The 17,870-nt window shown below is 35.5% G+C and overlaps 1 protein-coding gene across 3 annotated transcripts in view; it reads right to left on the minus strand.

The window, feature by feature from the left end:
- Positions 1-3,332: 3,332 nt before the first annotated feature.
- The window catches only part of LOC149152832 (Leucine-rich repeat (LRR) family protein), a 519,369-nt gene continuing 504,831 nt past the window's right edge, over positions 3,333-17,870 (minus strand). For 2 of the 3 annotated variants that reach the window (XM_089437808.1, XM_089437807.1), the window contains 2 exons: positions 3,756-3,811; positions 3,333-3,672 (listed from right to left, as the gene is read on the minus strand). In XM_089437808.1, coding sequence (XP_089293934.1) covers positions 3,600-3,672; positions 3,756-3,811 — 129 coding nt within the window. In that variant the 3' untranslated portion in view covers positions 3,333-3,599. The remainder of the gene's footprint in view (positions 3,673-3,755; positions 3,812-17,870) is intronic. The other variant, XR_016262186.1, reaches the window with a different exon arrangement.

Here is a 17,870-nt window from a genome sequence, read left to right on the forward strand (position 1 = left end):
ATTGTGTTTGCAAATTCCAAATATATAATCTTTTTAAAATTTATTTATTTTTCTATTTTTCTTGTGACCCTACTCATTAGCTCCAAAAATATATTGTTAATGTTTCTCAACCATTATGGGTAGAAAAAAAAAGTTATTGCATTGCTAGAGACTAGCAACTAGTGTCTACATGCTTCTAAAAAAGGAAAAAAATCATTATATTAAGACCATCATATGTTACAGTAACACTTCACATATTTATTTCAAGGTTTGAAGACTAACTAACTAACTATATATATATATATATATATATATATATATATATGATAGATAGATAATCTCAACATTTTTGGAAAAAATAACCCCACAATAGTGCTACTTTTCCTATGCCATACTGCCCAAACATGTAGATATAACTCATACTTTCCACAAAAAATAAAATGTTAATATTAGAAAAAATGAAATTGACATAATTATGGAAAAACTCAAATAAATAAAAAATGTATATTAAAAAAGGTTTTATTTACCACATTTCATTTTCTTACCTGAAATCATTTATTGTGAAAGTATCTCAAAATACCCATGCAAGTAAGGGGGTCTATTTTTTCAGATTTCCATTGCATCTAACATGTCAAGAAATACCATTATTAGATTACACTCACCCATACCCATTTACACTATTGTCCATCCTTCATCACATGCATTGATGATTGGTTACTATTATTTGCTCTATGACATATCGATCCCTAGGCATTAGTAGGTTGAGTTTCCTATGTGCATTTTTTCCAAACTCATTGAATCTCTCCCAATCCTACTTTGTAATGTACTAATTCCCATCACTTGATCACTACCAATTCACTTTTCAAAATGTAGTAGGATGAGATTTCAAAGAGAAATCCATTTAGTGGACTTTTGTATCACCATAGTTCTCACACCAAAGTCTATAACAACTATCATCCAATGGATTTCTACAAAAAAATTTAAGCACCATATCTATCACTTCAACGTCAAATACCTATATAAACCCATCTATAGTATTATCTCTCCTTCACATGCATTGTTGACCAAATGTTACTGGGTTTGGATTTGCTCTATGTAATTTTATTGAAGGTTCATGGATGTATTGTTTTATTTTAAATTTCTTTGTTGAGTATTGTACATATTTTATTGGTACATACTTATTAGTTTAAATTTTAAATGGTTAAAATTTTTGCAGATTTTATTTATGTTGGTTGAAAGTGTTCTATATTTGCAATTTAGTAGCCATTGATATTGTAATTCTTTTATTTGATACTTAGGCTTTGATTGTGGTTTCAAATAGGATTCAATGTAATATAGTATTTGGTGACTTGTTTCAAACATGCAAGGCTGTCGAAAGGAGTTAGGGATATTTGGTGACTTGTTTCAAACATATAAGGCAATTAAAATGAGTTAAGGATTTTAAGTACCTTGTGAATTGTTATAGGCAATTGGAAGGAGTCAGGTATTTGTTTTTTTATGGATTTAAATTTTTTCTTCCTACCAAATTGCCTTCCCTATCTTAGTTGCTTGTTGTTTTTAAGGAAAGAAAAAGCCAAAAAATTTCCATTAAATAAAAAGATGTTTAGAGATAGCATGCATATAACATATGCATTGGTATATTCCCCATTTACATTTGAAAGATATCAAGATACAAGGTGCGCAGACCCCTCAAAGAAACCTCGTAGGGGGGACCAAGTATAGCCCAATAACAGACAACCACTCATCATTCTAGCAACGTTGGAAGATACTTTGATCTGCATGACAACATGTCAGAAGATGCTCTGACTGATAAGATAAGCAACATCAGAAGATAATCTGATTGACAAGAACACATTATCGTCAAAAGATACTCTGACCAGCAAGAAAAGCCTAGAGATACTCTGACATGCTTGAAAAAAATCCAGGCATGTAGGCCTGCAGAAAAAAACCCCTAAAAGAACTTTATATACTTTTAAATCCCAGGGTCTGCAGAAAACAAAAACCCTAGGGCACGGAAAATAAACCCCGCAAAGCATAAATCAACAGGGTCGATAACCACTAATAACCAAAGGACCATAAACAGTCTAGAAACTCACAAAGTGGTGCAAAAACCTGCATACATTAACCAAAAAAGGCTCATAAGACCCATACAAAAACCCCTAAAAAAGGGTAGCAACATGAATGATCACTGGACCGACAAACCCCAACAGCTTGTGAAGCCTGTAAGTAGCATCCAAACTGGTGGCAATAGAAAACGTCACCAGAGAAGAACAATAACAACGATAAAAATATATAGACGGAAACAACACACCATCCCCGCACCACCCCAAGTGACATCTTAGTTGTTTGTTTATCATATGCTTTTATCCATACATGCATTGTATCCAGACTTGATTTTCTATAGATTTCAAATTTATCTTCCTACCAAATTTCCTTCCTTTTCTTGGTTGTTTTTTTATTATTTATATTTTTTATTCTTACCTGCACTGTATCTATGCTACATGTGTCTGTGTATCTCTCTAAGTTTCCTATCACTTGATGTTAGTAAGCTTTTTCTTACACTTATTGGAATAATCACTCCTTCAATGTTGTTTTTTTATTATTTATATTTTTTATTCTTACCTGCACTGTATCTATGCTACATGTGTTTGTGTATCTCTCTAAGTTTCCTATCACTTGATGTTAGTAGGTTTTTTCTTACACTTATTGGAATAATCACTCCTTCAATATTGTATGTTATTAATTTTAGGTTTTAAGTGCAAGGTTATAAGAGTAATATTATTGCTCATTTAAGACTAATGAAAATTGTTAATACATACTGTTTTAAGGAAGTTTGAACAGATAGTTGTGAACCTTGTTTGCTTCTTTGTAAATGATAACCACACACCTCAATCTGATTAATGAAGATGCCCATTTATTATTACAGCCCTTTGTTTTCGCTTTCACTGAGTAGTAATATGGAAACTGAATAGATGTTGTGTTGGTGCCTTCTCTGAGTTGTATTATGAATACAAAGTAAATGAAGGTGATCCATTCATTTATGTTTAGAACCAGCATTGTGTTTATTTAGTTGTGTTTCCATGCATTGTGATCTACTACTTCACACGAACCTTATCACTATTGCCATTTCAGGTTTTACTTTTGAATGTATATCTTTTAAATTTTAAAATATTTATGTTTTCTATTAATTAATTTATAATTTTCTAAACTACAGACAGAGACATTCTATAGTTTTAGTTTTCTAATGTTAACGGCCAGAACACGTAGTTTTGTTGCTAATCGGATCTTCCATATTGCAGTTACATGCATCTACCAATGGTGTTAGAGCAATTAAAATATGCATAATGCTAATATAAAAAGCCAAACCGAAACAATGATAAAAGCGTTTCAAACACTAAACAAAATGTTGATTACAAATTTGGCTACCATGAGAAGCAATTAAAAACCCAATTAATGTTTTAATTATTTCTCCTTTTATAATGTAGCAGATTCAAACCCCGAAAAGGGCATATTTACATGTTTGAAACAAGGTTAGCATGCAAAACTCTAATAAAATACAAGGCCACCTGCGCTTTGTTTCGTTGCTAATGCAAAAATATATTCATCAATCCAAAGACATCCTAAGCTGGAAGTTTGTCCTTTAAATACTGTAACACGGCTTTTGTCCCACGATCTAAAATAGACCGTCGAATGCTGCCACAATATGTAAAATCATTGTCAGGGAAGTTTCAAAACAAAAATGAAAATGACCATAAGGGATATGCAGATGCCATTACCTTCTTAATGGGTTTCCATCGAGTTTCAAAGTCTTCAAGGTTGGGTCCATAAGTCCCTATCATAAAAACACTGTCGTGAGAACATCTTATTCATTGATAGTATTTTGCCTGTGCAAGTGTGTCTGTGTGGAAATTTACGATGAACAATCTGAACCATATCTATAATGATGCGACCGGTGTTGGAACATAGTTCTGCCAATAAAGAAAATGTGTGCAATAACAGGTAAACTAGAATGATTTCATTACAAATGGCATCACTGTATAAATGTCTCTTCTGAAGCAAAGCATCTATTTTAAAAGGCAGAGAGAACGGGATCTCAATATAGTAATTGTGAAGACAGCATAACTTTTGTCAAATACAAAAGGCATGCGGTTTTTGGAAATGTTTTTTTATGTAATTTATTCTATTAAATAAACAAAGAGATTTTTAACCTTTCCGAGTAGGCTTCAGAGTGTCGGCAGTATACCGTTGACCAATGCTCAATTCCCATAGGCTTCTGTGCAACTTTGAGGTAACGACGAGGGCACCCAAAGGTAGGGGAGGATAGAGTGGTCAAACACTTTGATGATGTGGATCCATTTAAATGTTAATTTTCCCTAACCGCAGCCAACGGCAATTTATTAACCTAGCAGATACCTTGTTGCAATTTTTTTTTTCAATTGAAGAAATTGTTCTCAGGCATACATAATAGTCCTGCCCAAGATTGGACGATGAGACCTGTCGGGACCAAACCTCCCCACCCAACCATTGGACCACATCCACGGGAATTGATTTATTATTGCAAATCTACTAAATAAAAAAATACTGAAATTTTAACATCTAAAAAAAACAGTGGAAGCAAAATAATCACACCAATCTCATACAGAGCACACAGATTTCTGACCTTCAAATCTGCTGATTCTTTAATAATTATTTTCAGCATACAAGGGCTTCCATCTTGGGAAAATCACCCTTTGGGATAAAATACAAACAACAAAACCTAGAGATATTTCAATTTTCAGCTGATCAAACCCTCTGCAGATCTGTCCTTGGATCATGCTGGCTGATCTGGATCCTTTTTATTTGCTGCCCCTTTACACTCCTCCATGGAATCTACACACTTGGATGAATGTTCTTCTCCACCCATTCACCAAGATCTCACTATTTCATTGTGTCTTGTGCTCAAAAGATGTGTCTTTTCCCTTAGCCTGGCCATTCTTTTAGCAGTGCGCTGTCTCTCCTGTGAGGTTCCATCTGAGGTATGGCAAAGAGATGATCTTCAGGGTGTAAGGTCTGAAGGCACTTCGAAGGATTGATTTAGTTGGAGTTCCGGAAAGGAATCCGTTAATTATCCCTGCTCTCCCAGCATGCGCGCTAATGAAGCCCTTGCGTGTCGCCGTGGGAGTGTTGAGGAGGGATGTATGGGTGAAGGTGGAGGAGTGACAGTGCGCTGTATTCTTGTGAAGCCCTCATCTAGGTGGGGAATGGAACGAAAGCTAATGGCATCCGACAACTGGATGAATGTTCTTCTCCACCCATTCACCAAGATCTCACTATTTCATTGTGTCTTGTGCTCAAAAGATGTGTCTTTTCCCTTAGCTTGGCCATTCTTTTAGCAGAGTTATTGACCAAATCCACCCAAATCCACAACCCTAATCTCCAAAGTGATTGATTGTTGAGATTCACTTGAGATCAATGGTTGATATTTACCTAATTCACTAATGCAAATAACCTTTGCATTTCATTAGATTAACTCAGTTTTCTTATAAAAGTCAATTACTTCAATAATTCCATTAATTAAGTAATTGCTATGGTCAAGGGTTCTTTGAACAAATTCCACACGCCTAGGCACTTAGACCTATGTGGAAGTACTTTTCTGATGCTACTATCATCAACACTCCCTTTAAAATCTGACTTTCCCTCCGATCCTAGCACAATGTCCCATGCATCATCCTTCACCACGACTTTCCTCCAAAACCTCCCGGTCTATTGCCTCCTCAATGATGTTAGTCATTAATGCCATGTGGATTGGAAACTTCTTCGGTATCCTACCCTTCTTGAATGTGCTCCTAGGAGCCTCAACATACTTTTGAGCATCCCTCAATGCCCGCTCAAACCACCTTGGCCTTCTGAAAAAATTGGAAGGAGTTATTGACTCCTCCCCACCTGAACATTGACTCCTCGAACTCTAAGTCTTTGCAAGCTACTCTTCCTTCGCAACTTCCTCCTCCTCGTCCTCTATCAATGTTGGTGGCAACTCATGAGACTTCTTAGATGCACACTTCTCCTCAAACTTAACATCTCTACTCACAACTCTCTTCCTTTGTGCTAGCATGAAGATCCTATAATCTTTTGAGGTCCCATTGTACCCAACAAACAACCCCTTCTATCTTGAAGGCTCCAACTTCATCCTTTTCTCCACAGGGACATGGATGTAAACTAGATGACCAAAGATTCTCAAGCATCTTATCTCTGGCTTCACCTGAGTGAATACTTCCTCTGGAGTCTTGTCCCTGTTGGAAAATTAGAAAGACAGTAAAGATTTTCTAGATCTTGATAATTACTTGTGATGTTTCTTATTATTGCAATTCTTTATATCTTCTTTCTTTAGTTCATCAAGTAATTACCAAAAGCAACAACACATAAAACAATGAACACAAGATGTAAGCACATGCCAGGGCAAAACCCCTTCGAGGGGAAAACCTAGTCAAAGTAATTCTTCCTTTCAATAGTATTCTTTGAGACTCTTCACCCTAGACCAAGACCAAACCTTCCCTCCACAACAAGTCAGCCTCTAGAAGATTGACCTCTTCCCAACAACTTCGACTATGCAGTAACTTGCAGTGGTTAACAGCTTTTGGCAGCAGGCCAACTTGGAAGACTTCGATCTCCCAATCCAGAGCATAAAACAGAGAGAGACCACCACCAAAATTTCGATTTTCCTTGACTCCTTAGATTCACCCAAACTCGCATTCACTTCAACTTCCTAGCAACAAACTTTCCCAGCTACCCACTTTGCACTTCTGCCTAGCAACAAGATTTTCGCACTTCTGCCCAGCAACAAGATTTTCACACTTGATGAGAAGTGATGCTACAAATGAATTCGATGTGCTTCCTTTTATAGGCTTCTTGTGGGGTTGAATAGGGTCTTAGGCCAACTTGATCTTCCCTTAGGCCGACATGGTGTGGAGGTTCCATAATTCATATTTGACTCAATACTAAACCTTTTTACATGATTCAAAAGCCCAAGAAGGGTCTCTTTAAATGTACAATAATTCTGTAGACTCAGAATAAATCTTAGAAGTCCTCAATGGGGACTTTGACCTAAAACATGGTGACCCAAGCATGAAACCCATGCTTTAATAAGTCACAATAATAACAATAAAAATTCTTTTCTTTATTCTTTTGACAAGTACATTACATAATGACTCAAGTACATTATTAAAGACCAAACATAGTTACATTTTCCAACACTCCCACTTAACTAGGGAGGTATTCATAATGTACATATATAGTGGAAGATCTCAAACTATATGAACCATGAAGAATTTTAGGCATCGCAATGCCATGGACTAGATTCCTGACCAGGGCAATCTATCCAACCAGTCACTCAACAGTTTAGGCACCGCAATGCCAAGGACTAGATTCCTGACCAAGGCAATCTATCCAGGTGGGACTAAGATGGACTCAAGATTTCAACCCCTTTAGGTACCCTTAGGCTTACTTGCTAACCATCAATCCAAAAACCCAGGGGTGTATCCAAAACAAAGCTCAATAATCAACACCACATTTTCAACTTCGAGACTTAGACATCAACACAAAGTGTCAGCCAGATGTCTTCCCAAGCAATGCTTCACTCACAAAGCCTCAACACCCCTTGATCCAACATATCAAGAATGACCAATCTCTCCCAATCAAATTGGTTGGTAACCAACATGCTTTTAAATCCTTCGAGAGATTCACCTGCACAAACACAACCCCAATTAATAATATACTTTCACGTGTATATAATCAGATACAAACCTCTGGGGCCTTACAAACAATTTGATGTTGCTTTTCATCTTTCCGTAGTAGGACTATCAACTGAATCTTAGACAGAAGATTCCTCAATCATATGTTTTACTTCCTACTTCTCATGCAGCAACATATCCTCCTGTTGTTGCACAATGTGTCTAGGCACTGCAACAACGCTCAGAGTAAGTGCTGTTACTCTTGATCCTTACTCCGTTTAGATTCTCTCCTAGACAAGTCAAAGGGGGTAGTCCCTGAGGTAAATTGATGAGAAAGCCTATGGAAAACGGGTTCTAGGAGATTTTAATGATGGATAACTTGTTGAATTTAAAGCAAGTCTTGGTCAATTACGATATATGGATTAAGATAAGACACAATTACAAGATATAAATAACTACAGACCAATGTCTTTTATGCTCAATTAACTGTAGATTAAGTAAGAAAACAAGTTATCTAGAACAATTTTCCAATATGTGACGAATAGTGACAATCACGTATGATCAATATAAACGATCCACACTGTATCATGCAAGAGATTCTAGAAAAATGATTTTCAATTAATGGCCCAGATCTAGAATTTAATTAATTTTTTCCTATAACCAATATAAATTAAAATGGTTATTGCACCTTGACCATAGAAAAATTACTTACCATGAAAAGAAACCAAAGAATACTTACAATGAAAAGAAACCAAGGAACTTTAGATAAACAGTGTAATTATTCCTTAGACAAATTGAATAAGTAAAATAAATCAAAAGGGTTAATAAAATAAAAATTTTAATGGGCCATAGGCCACATTAATTTTTTTTTAATGTGAAAGCGCAAATCCCTCTAATTTAATTCCTTAGTAATTCTCAGGTCACCAAGAACTTTAAAACTCAAAATTTTTAAATGTTTTTAAAATTTATAGATTTAATTTTTTTTTTAGATTTTAGATTTTTATGATTTTTTATTATGATTTTTAATGATTTTTTTAAATGAAAACAAAAAAATAAAAAATTCGAAATCATAAATCAAAGATAAAAAAGGTAATAAAATCAAAACAAATAAAAAAATAAAAAATAGAAGTCAAGACAACCCATCGAAAATTTAAAAAAAATGAATCTAAGGAAAAAAAAAGAAAAAGAAAATCGAAAGGATTAAAATCTAAACGAACTCTAACCCTAAAAGAAAATACAAAACCAAATAAAAGAAATCGAAGAAATAAAAAAATAGAACTAAACGAAACCAAATCATACACATACAAAGCCCAAATGAAAAAAGTCGAAGTGCTTTGTGTGTTTGCTGTGCAGGTCAGAGGAATGGAAGAACTCAACAGCAGAAAGGGAATCTGCACGACGAGTTTGCTTGGTTTTGCAGGTTGAAAGAAGCTCGAAGGCAGAAAGGGTTCGATTGAGGGTTGACTGCTAGGAGACTCCAGGACGTTGGGGACAGCAGCTCGACGGGGATGGCTATGGATGGCTGCGGATTAGGGAGAGGAAGCCACAGAGTGACGGGAAGATGCGAACAGGAATGCGTGGAAGGGAAAAAGGGATGGAGCAAGGAAGAAGACGGGTTGGGCAGCGTGATGGACATACAACACACAATAGAAAGTGTACAGGTTTATGAGCAAAGGTATGAGGGTTTAGCAGGTTTGGACAGGCGGCGGATTTGAAGGGATAAGGAGAATGGGGGATGCGGACTGGGCTGCAGAGGGATCTGAGGAATAACGCAGATGGGTGAGCTGGAAAGAAAAGAAGGATTTTTCATAGGTAGGAACTATGGCTAGAACGCGTGAGAAGGCAAGTTGAATAGCAACAATCTAGCAACAGATGAAATCGTAGGGAATGGCCGTTGTGGGCAATGTATGAAACACAGATTTTCCAGAAAACCTAAAAAACACAAAGAAAAATTTGAGACTTTGCAGGAAACCCCAAAAAAGGGACAACAGAACAATGATCTCGAAGATTTTTCAAAGAAAAAGAAATTCTGGATCAGTGAATGATAGCTCAAAGAACCCTTAAAAACTTTCCAAGAAACTTTTGATTTGTTGATATATTCTGCTTTAGATTTATCAATAAAACCCTTAAAAATTTTCTCTCGATTTAAAAAAAATAAATTTAAACCCCTGGACTGCAAAAGGATGAATAGTATTTCTGCAAAATGATGCAAACAAACCCTAGAGATCTAGATCTTACCTTCCAAGGCTTAGATCTGTACTCTATACAGATTTTTTCCTCAGATTTGTAGCTACAAGGCAACAATAAAACACCCAAACGACATATACAAAAACCCAGAGAAACCCAAGTCAGAAAACCAAAAATAATTACAGGTATATGTACATGAATGGCAGATCTATCAGATCTAGGGAGTGTGAGTCCAACTTTTCTTCCAGATCTGATAATCTGAGGCTCTCAACAGTGAGATCTATCGATTTAGCACAGAAAAAATTAAATTTTTTGAGTTTTAAAGAAGGTGCTGAGTTCAAAACCCTTCATGCATCACCTATAAAAATATCTTATGATAAGCCCGGGATCAAATTAAGTTGGGCTCTTCAGAAAACACAGATCGGGAGTTGGCTGGTCCAACTGAAAACTTCCTCAAACGTCCAATGATCTAAAAATCAAGACTTTCCTGCAAAACTCAATTCAACCATCAACATAGAGCGAGAAAACAATAATAAAATTCAGACAAATATAGATACCTGCTATTACGTTCAGAATTTATATTATTATTCAAACCCCAGCGACTGAGCAAGATACCTGTACTCAAATCACTCTTTAGAAGCTATTATCAATGGCTAAAAAAAAAATTACACATGAAAAACGACACATCTTACAGTGTTTCCACGAAGAGTAACACGCGAAGAGTCTTTCTTTATAATCCAAAAAGGTTACACGAGAGCTTTTCGCTTAGCACACAATCAAAAGATCGGATGGAACAACTGATAAATGACCTCCTATTTAAAGATAAATCTTCCAACAGCTAGGTCGAGTGATCCTTGTCAAAGTAATCTCGACCGTCGATGAGAATTAAAATTTCTTTTAATCTCATCCGTCGAAATATTAAATTCTTGAAGAAATTCGAATTTTTCAATTAAATGCATTTTAATTAACTCAAAAATAAAAAATTTGAGTTAATTTCCAGAAAATTTGACTTTGACTTAAACCCTAGGGACCAAAGACTTAAAATTTAGCAAAATAATTAATTTACCTTAGTCCTGTGACCTTTTAAAATTTGAATTTTAAGGACCAATGAATTTTGCTTTTGGAAAATTTAAATTTACCTAGAACCTAGAATTAATTAAATTTCTGGGTTAGGATTTTAGTTAATTTTTGGTCAGAAAATTCAATTAATTAACCTATGAGGGGATAAATTATTTTTCTAACCCTCAAGACACTTTACATCATAATTTTCATATCTTTTACATCACAAGAGGGAAACCCATCTAAAATAGACCCTCACAGACTATCCATTTCTGCGACACAAATATAATCCAACAGACCAAGCAATTTGTAATAAAATAACCTAACTAAATAGTTAGGATTATTCCCAAATCACTTTTACATAGACTCGATCTATAACACTAGGACTTGCCTAAGATCCTAGTGACAAAATCCATTTCGGCTTTGGGGTAAGGCTGAAGGAAAACTCTGCCGACCATCCAAGAATGGATTGGTGACACAAAAAACTTCCTGGAATGTAGATCGTCACCAAAAAAGTAGGTTTACCTAGGTAATTACATACACGACACAGATCTGCTAAGATTATTTACATTATACACATGCAGAATGGGTTTACATTTTAAGACGATGATCAAGCTAATGATGATAGTTGGATGACGCGAACACATCAATTAGGCGCTATCCCTTTTTGCGAAAAAAGGAGGTGTTCTGCTATGGGTTGTTGACACGTAGTGGTCAACATCTGGCTCTACTTGGGGACACGTTGCTACACCAGAGAAATGTGAGAATCTAGAATTTGCATCCACGCAACACACAACATAAGTAGCGTCCATCCAAAAAATCACCATATAATGTTAAGCACAGGAAAGATATAAGCTCTTCATTTATTAACTATCCTAATAACATGGAAAACATAAATCTAACTACAAAATGAAATATTGAAATAACATGGCATAAGGTTAGAAATACAATACAAAGATGCCCCATGGCATCAGATGCGTTCAATAATTTGCATACTGAGCATTTCCCTGCATTCAGGAAAATCTGTCGACTGTTTCTCAGATGTGCCATGTCCAATCCTGCATATGGTAGGACCTTTTCCTATGCGAAAATCAAGCTGCTTTCGACCATTTGATGCATCAAACCGCTTTCTCATTCTCTTTCTCTTGCACTTTTTCTTTGTGGCAGGCTATATCACTGATGATGTGGAACATTCTGCTTCAAAACTCTCAGATGAAGTATGTAAGATATGCATGACATGTCTTTCTTCATTCTGCATCTACTTTGTTAAGAATGATGGATCAGTCTCACAGGTGTCATGAGTTATAACTTCATCTTTTATGACCACTGGATCAAACATGCAAGCATCAACCTGATTCTTATTAATTTCCATTTTATTCGAGTCACCTTCAATTAGCCACTTTTCAATGGAACAAATGACCTCACAATAAGATGGAGCTTGTTGCAGCAAATAGGGAGGCTTATGATTTGTTGACGTTTCCTTGTCACTTTCATCCTCTGACTGATGCTGAAGTTTCTATACTTGTATGGTTATGGAATCCATCTGGGTAGAGTGTTCAACCTTCATAGCACTGACTTCTTTGGCATGGTTTTCCTCCATGGTCAATAACTTATTCTGAAGACATATCTAACCAGCTTCCATATTTTTTATTACTTTGTCATTATTTGCTTTTATGGTCATCAAACAACGTTGCATAGAGTTTATCTCTTTCTCATGATTTGCTTGTATGATAGCTAACTGATTATTATACTTGAATCTCATGATGGTCATTTCTTCATCCATAGTTGACAATCTATTTTGAATCAGACTTATTTCTTCTTGATAACTTGTTTCCATGGCAGTCACGTGATTTGAATGATTAAATTCCATGATCGTCATATTTTCCTCTAGGGTTAATAACTTGCTTTGCATAGAATTAATTTCCCTGTCATGATTAGCTTTCATGGTTTCCATTTCCTTTGCATGCTGACTCTTCATGTTGGTCCTCATATCCTCCATATTCTGAGCACACTTTTCTACTACGGTGGCTACGTGATCGAAGTGTTTAATTTTCATGATTTCCATCTCCTCATCACGTTTTCCCAGTTGAGTGTACAAAGTTCTCATATCTTCGACGTAATCAGTTATAATTTTTCTTGATTAAGCTCCATATTTTTTACCCGCTGTGTTTGACTGAAATGCATGTCTTTAACCAACTACTTTAATTCTTCTATAAGATGCTTATTGTTCTCCCTTTCACTGTCGACACTGATTTGATAACTTGTTCCCGCTTTTCCACTATCATAGATTCGTCTTGCATCGGTACAAGTGGATGGCACATTCTAATATGGAGAATTGTCTTGAAATCTTTCACTGACAGTTGGATCCTTTACAAAATTATTTTCATCCTGTTGCATAATGTTAGGGGCACAAGGGGAGCTACCTTGATCACCATATCTATCTGTAAAAGCATTGACGATGTCTTGTAAAGAAGCGAAATAATCTTCAGGACAATTATTAAACCAATTCAAGGCATCACCCTCTAAAGAAAAGGCAAATAGATGCATTTTGACATCTTCATGTTTATATTGGGGAGAACTACAATATTTGATTATTGTATGAGTAAACCTGCATAGATGCTTTCGAACAGCGACTGAATCACCACCCGAGATCAAAGGCAATTTACGAATGGCCTCTTTCGACATATCATGGAGAAAATAAATAAAATGACATGGGGTAAACGAATCATCCATGATGACCTGCTTGAAGGGATAAGGAGGGACCAAATGGATGCTAGAGAGAGACCCCTGCTCAAGAAAATCAAGAGATCCACAAGAAGCGAGCTTCTAGTAGAAATTTGTAAGAAATGAAACAAGTGGAGTTGCCACTTGAACATGAATCTAGCTCTAGGATCCAAAAGGCAAAAACAACTGGATATAAGGGAGGGCTTCTTGTCTGAGAAATAATAAATGAAAGAAGTGGAGTCGCCACTCAAACAAGGAACGAACCGAAATGTCCAGGTGTTAAAAGTGCAGATGAAATGATTAATGAGATGATGAAAGATGAAGAGATGAAAAGATCAAATGACACCAAAAAATGCTGTGTCGCTGACTAAAACGAATGATAGAACGATGAAAGATGAATGTCGTCGTAGAGCCAAGGCCTAACAAATTGGTCCCCAGCAACGACACTAAAAAATGTTGTCGTTGTCGGCTCAAATGAAAAGACGAGAAATGAGAAGAATGATGACGAAATGTCGTTGAAGTGCCGAGAATAAAATATCCCTGGAAACGGTGCCAAAAATGTTGTTGCACAAAATGTCTAGGCACCACGACAACGGCTCAGATTGGGGGCTGTCACCCTCACCTTCAAATCTGCACCCGTGGCTTTCTCCATCGCTGCCAAGCATTCTCGTAAACCTCTCCTTAACCCTTGCAGCCTCTCAAACTGTGTCTAAACCCGCCGTCGAGTCTCCTCGTCCTCCCTCACCCTTCCATGCCATCAAACCCTTGCTCCCTGTGGTCGACCTGCACTCATAAAAAGAAAAATCATGATTTCTTTTTTCGATTTTGCTTGTGTTAGTAGGGTTAGGTAGGTATAACTTAGTTTTTTTTGTGTAAGTTCGATTTATGATTCTTTTTAGTTTTGATTCATTTTGATTTTAGTTTTGATTTTTTTTTGGTTTATAACATAAATAACAAATAAATAAATAAAATTGACTTCGATTTCTTTTCTTTTTTTTTGATGTTTCATTTTAATTTTATTTGATTACAACTTTGCTTAAAAATAAAAAAATAAAAAATATACATCCAAAACCCTAAAAGATCTTAAAAAATAAAACTAAAAAAAATAAAAGGCTTACTTTGAGACTATCCAAAACTTAAATCAAAAGTAAATATTTAGTGTTAAATGATTTTAAATTTTTTTATGTGGCCACTAGCCCATTAATTTTATTTTATTTTATTTTCTTAAATCTTTTGATTTATTTTGGTCCCATTTTTTATTTGCCACATTAGTCCTACTTCATAAAACTTAGCACATTGAAGAATTTTCCTAAGGACAAATTCAATCGTCAATTTTAAAATTCCTTCTTGGTGTCTTTTTGTGCTAAGAATAAAATCTAAAAGAGAACTTTTGTGGTATTAACTTTTTTTTATTTTCTATAATTAAACATAAATTTTTTATCTAAATATTAACTATAGAAAGGTGATAAATTTTCCTAGATTTGGGTCACTAAGAATAAATCATTTTAATTCTAGGATTGGAATTGATTAGCATTTAAATTTCATGGTTTTTAAAAGTATTTGGATGTCTAGAAATTTAATTGCTAGAATATTGTGCATCTATTGAAATTGATCGTCATTGCTTGAATTATTTAATGTGTGTTACATGTTAGATATATTGCGAATATTTTCAAGTAATTGTTAAAGTGCTCTGTCATGGAATTATAATAGATCGCATATCTTTGTTTCCTAAGCTGAGTATTTGTGAACATCTATTGACATTGATATTAAATTGCAAAGAATTTTTTGTTCTCTTTGAGCTATAATTGTATTAGAAAGATTTGAAATAAGCTTGTGGTTTAATTGTAATATCTTCAGGGGTTTATTTTTTAAGTCTTCATCCAGTAAAGCAAACATTTAATTTTGGTGATTGAGGGCTTTTGTGACACAAGTGTTTCTGATCCTCGAGTCTAACTTCATCCCATCATCTGGTGCATTCGCATATAAGTTAGCTTTGCATAAATAAAATTTACTTCCAAGCATAAGCTTGGTCGATAGAGAGATAGGTATCCATCCATCTTTGCTTGAGAAGCCTGCTTTTAATAGTACTTAAAACGGTGACCTTACAGTCGTCAGAGCCACAACTCTTTGCAGTGCCGGAGGCACCGAGTATGTTAGATTTTCAGGAGAGGTATCGCTAATCACACCTTAGTGTGCTTCGCCTTATCTTCTCTATGCCAATTACTACGAAATCAGGCTCAACACAAAAATGATCGAAGGATTCACATTTAGATAGGTATTTAACTAAAATTTATAAATATTCTTGCATCTCACATTAGCTTTAGGATCTGCATTTCATATAAGATAGTCATTCATCTAAGCAACAGTTGCTAATCGGTTACTTAGTCTTAATTTCACTAGCAAGATCGTTGACTCCATAAGGCATTGGTATCAATTGTTTAAAATCTAATAAAATCCTAAGTCTTGCTAAATCTTAATCAAGTACTTGATCGCTTCACTTTGTCTTCCAAATTGGTTGGTTCCCAACTAGTTCTTCTTCATTCCATTTTTCCATAGGGTCTGCCCCCCTTAGCCTGTTGTAGGGAGACAACTTAAATGGAGAGATTAGGATCAGGGTGACAGCTGCCGATCTGAGCCGTTGTCGTGGTGCCTAGATATTCTGTGCGACAACACCTCCGAAATTCATTCTTCAATTAAAACCAAGCTAAGCCCTCCCTCTCAACTAGGAAGCACCTCTTTATCTGGACTCCCTCTTAATCTTAGGGAGGTCTCTTCTATTCATGCTTCTCCCGGGAGGTCAACTTCCTTTTTGACATCGGAGAATCTTTTGTGGCTTCCAACCATTTCATCAGAGATATTATCATCCCCATAATGCTTATCACATCAATGAACATCTTCACCAAGTTGAAGGTTGTGTACCTACACAACTTCAATAGCAAGTACAACCAAAACTATAGAAGCATGATGTTAGCCATATCAAAAACACAGAAGCATTTCATATATATATCAGATACCTAGACTTAATTATAAACAAGAGACATATACTCTTCAACATCTTGCTAGGGACTTTGTAATACACCCTAAACTACTTCAACTTTCATTCCATCTAGGATTTCAATGTGTCTTCCAAAGGTATGACATACCTTACTACAACATATGGAAAACCATAGAAACAATTCAGACAAATATAGATCTACAAAGCATCTATCATCCTTTCAAAATACATATGTTAGACTTCTCACTAGGGATTCATACAAATCCTAGATTTTGTACAGAATCAATCAAATTCAATCACAACATAGTCATTAACCTGACCTACTTTCACTAGGGTTAGTTCCAACCCCTAGATTTTTCAATCAACCATCAATCAGTCAATAACATGACCAACTACCACTAGGGTTAGTTTGCAAACCCTAGATTTCTGAGAAATCATTAAACTCAACCAAAAATTCAGATTTCAACAATCTCTTCACAAATCTCAAATTATCATATAGTCAATACTCATAAGAGTTTTCTACTTCAACTAAGGTTTAACTCCAAAACCCTAGAAATCCATTTCCACAATCTCAACAATCATTACACGCATAGATCTCAGTTTGCTACATTTCATACTAGATAATGTCACTACTCGGATTTAACTGCAAAACCCTAGGATCTTCATTTTCAACAATTGTCTAATAGATTTCAGATTGTTATATCACACATACTAGACAATTAGCTTCACTAGGGTTTAGCTACAACACCCTAGATTTCCAGATAACATCATCCTAGAATCTCAGACAAGGACTTCCACTAAATCGTACGACTCATGACCATCAATGACTAGGTCAACACACATAACTAGGAATTCATAACCATACATAAGCATATCATATGACCAATAACATAAATACATCTCACCTAGACCAAGCTAGGGTTTCAATCAAAAGAACATATCTATACATGCTTAGATTTCATCATCATGCAAATACATTTCATATCATGTGTTAGTCAAACCCAACTTCATAACAATATCAAATAAGAGTTAGACACACAATCATTATGATTACACTAGGGTTTGATCAGACAAACACACATACAAAGAAAACCATTTCTAAGACAATGTAAGGGCCTTGCTCACACATTCCACCAAACCCTAATGAGCTAGGGTTCCAATGTAGAACACACATTCCACCAAACCCCAACGAGCTAGGGTTCCAATGCAGAAACATATAT

Source organism: Pinus tabuliformis, chromosome 9 (assembly GCF_031772625.1).
Source record: "Pinus tabuliformis cultivar Carrire ecotype Pingquan chromosome 9, CPIR1, whole genome shotgun sequence".
Classification (NCBI taxonomy): Eukaryota; Viridiplantae; Streptophyta; class Pinopsida; order Pinales; family Pinaceae; genus Pinus; species Pinus tabuliformis.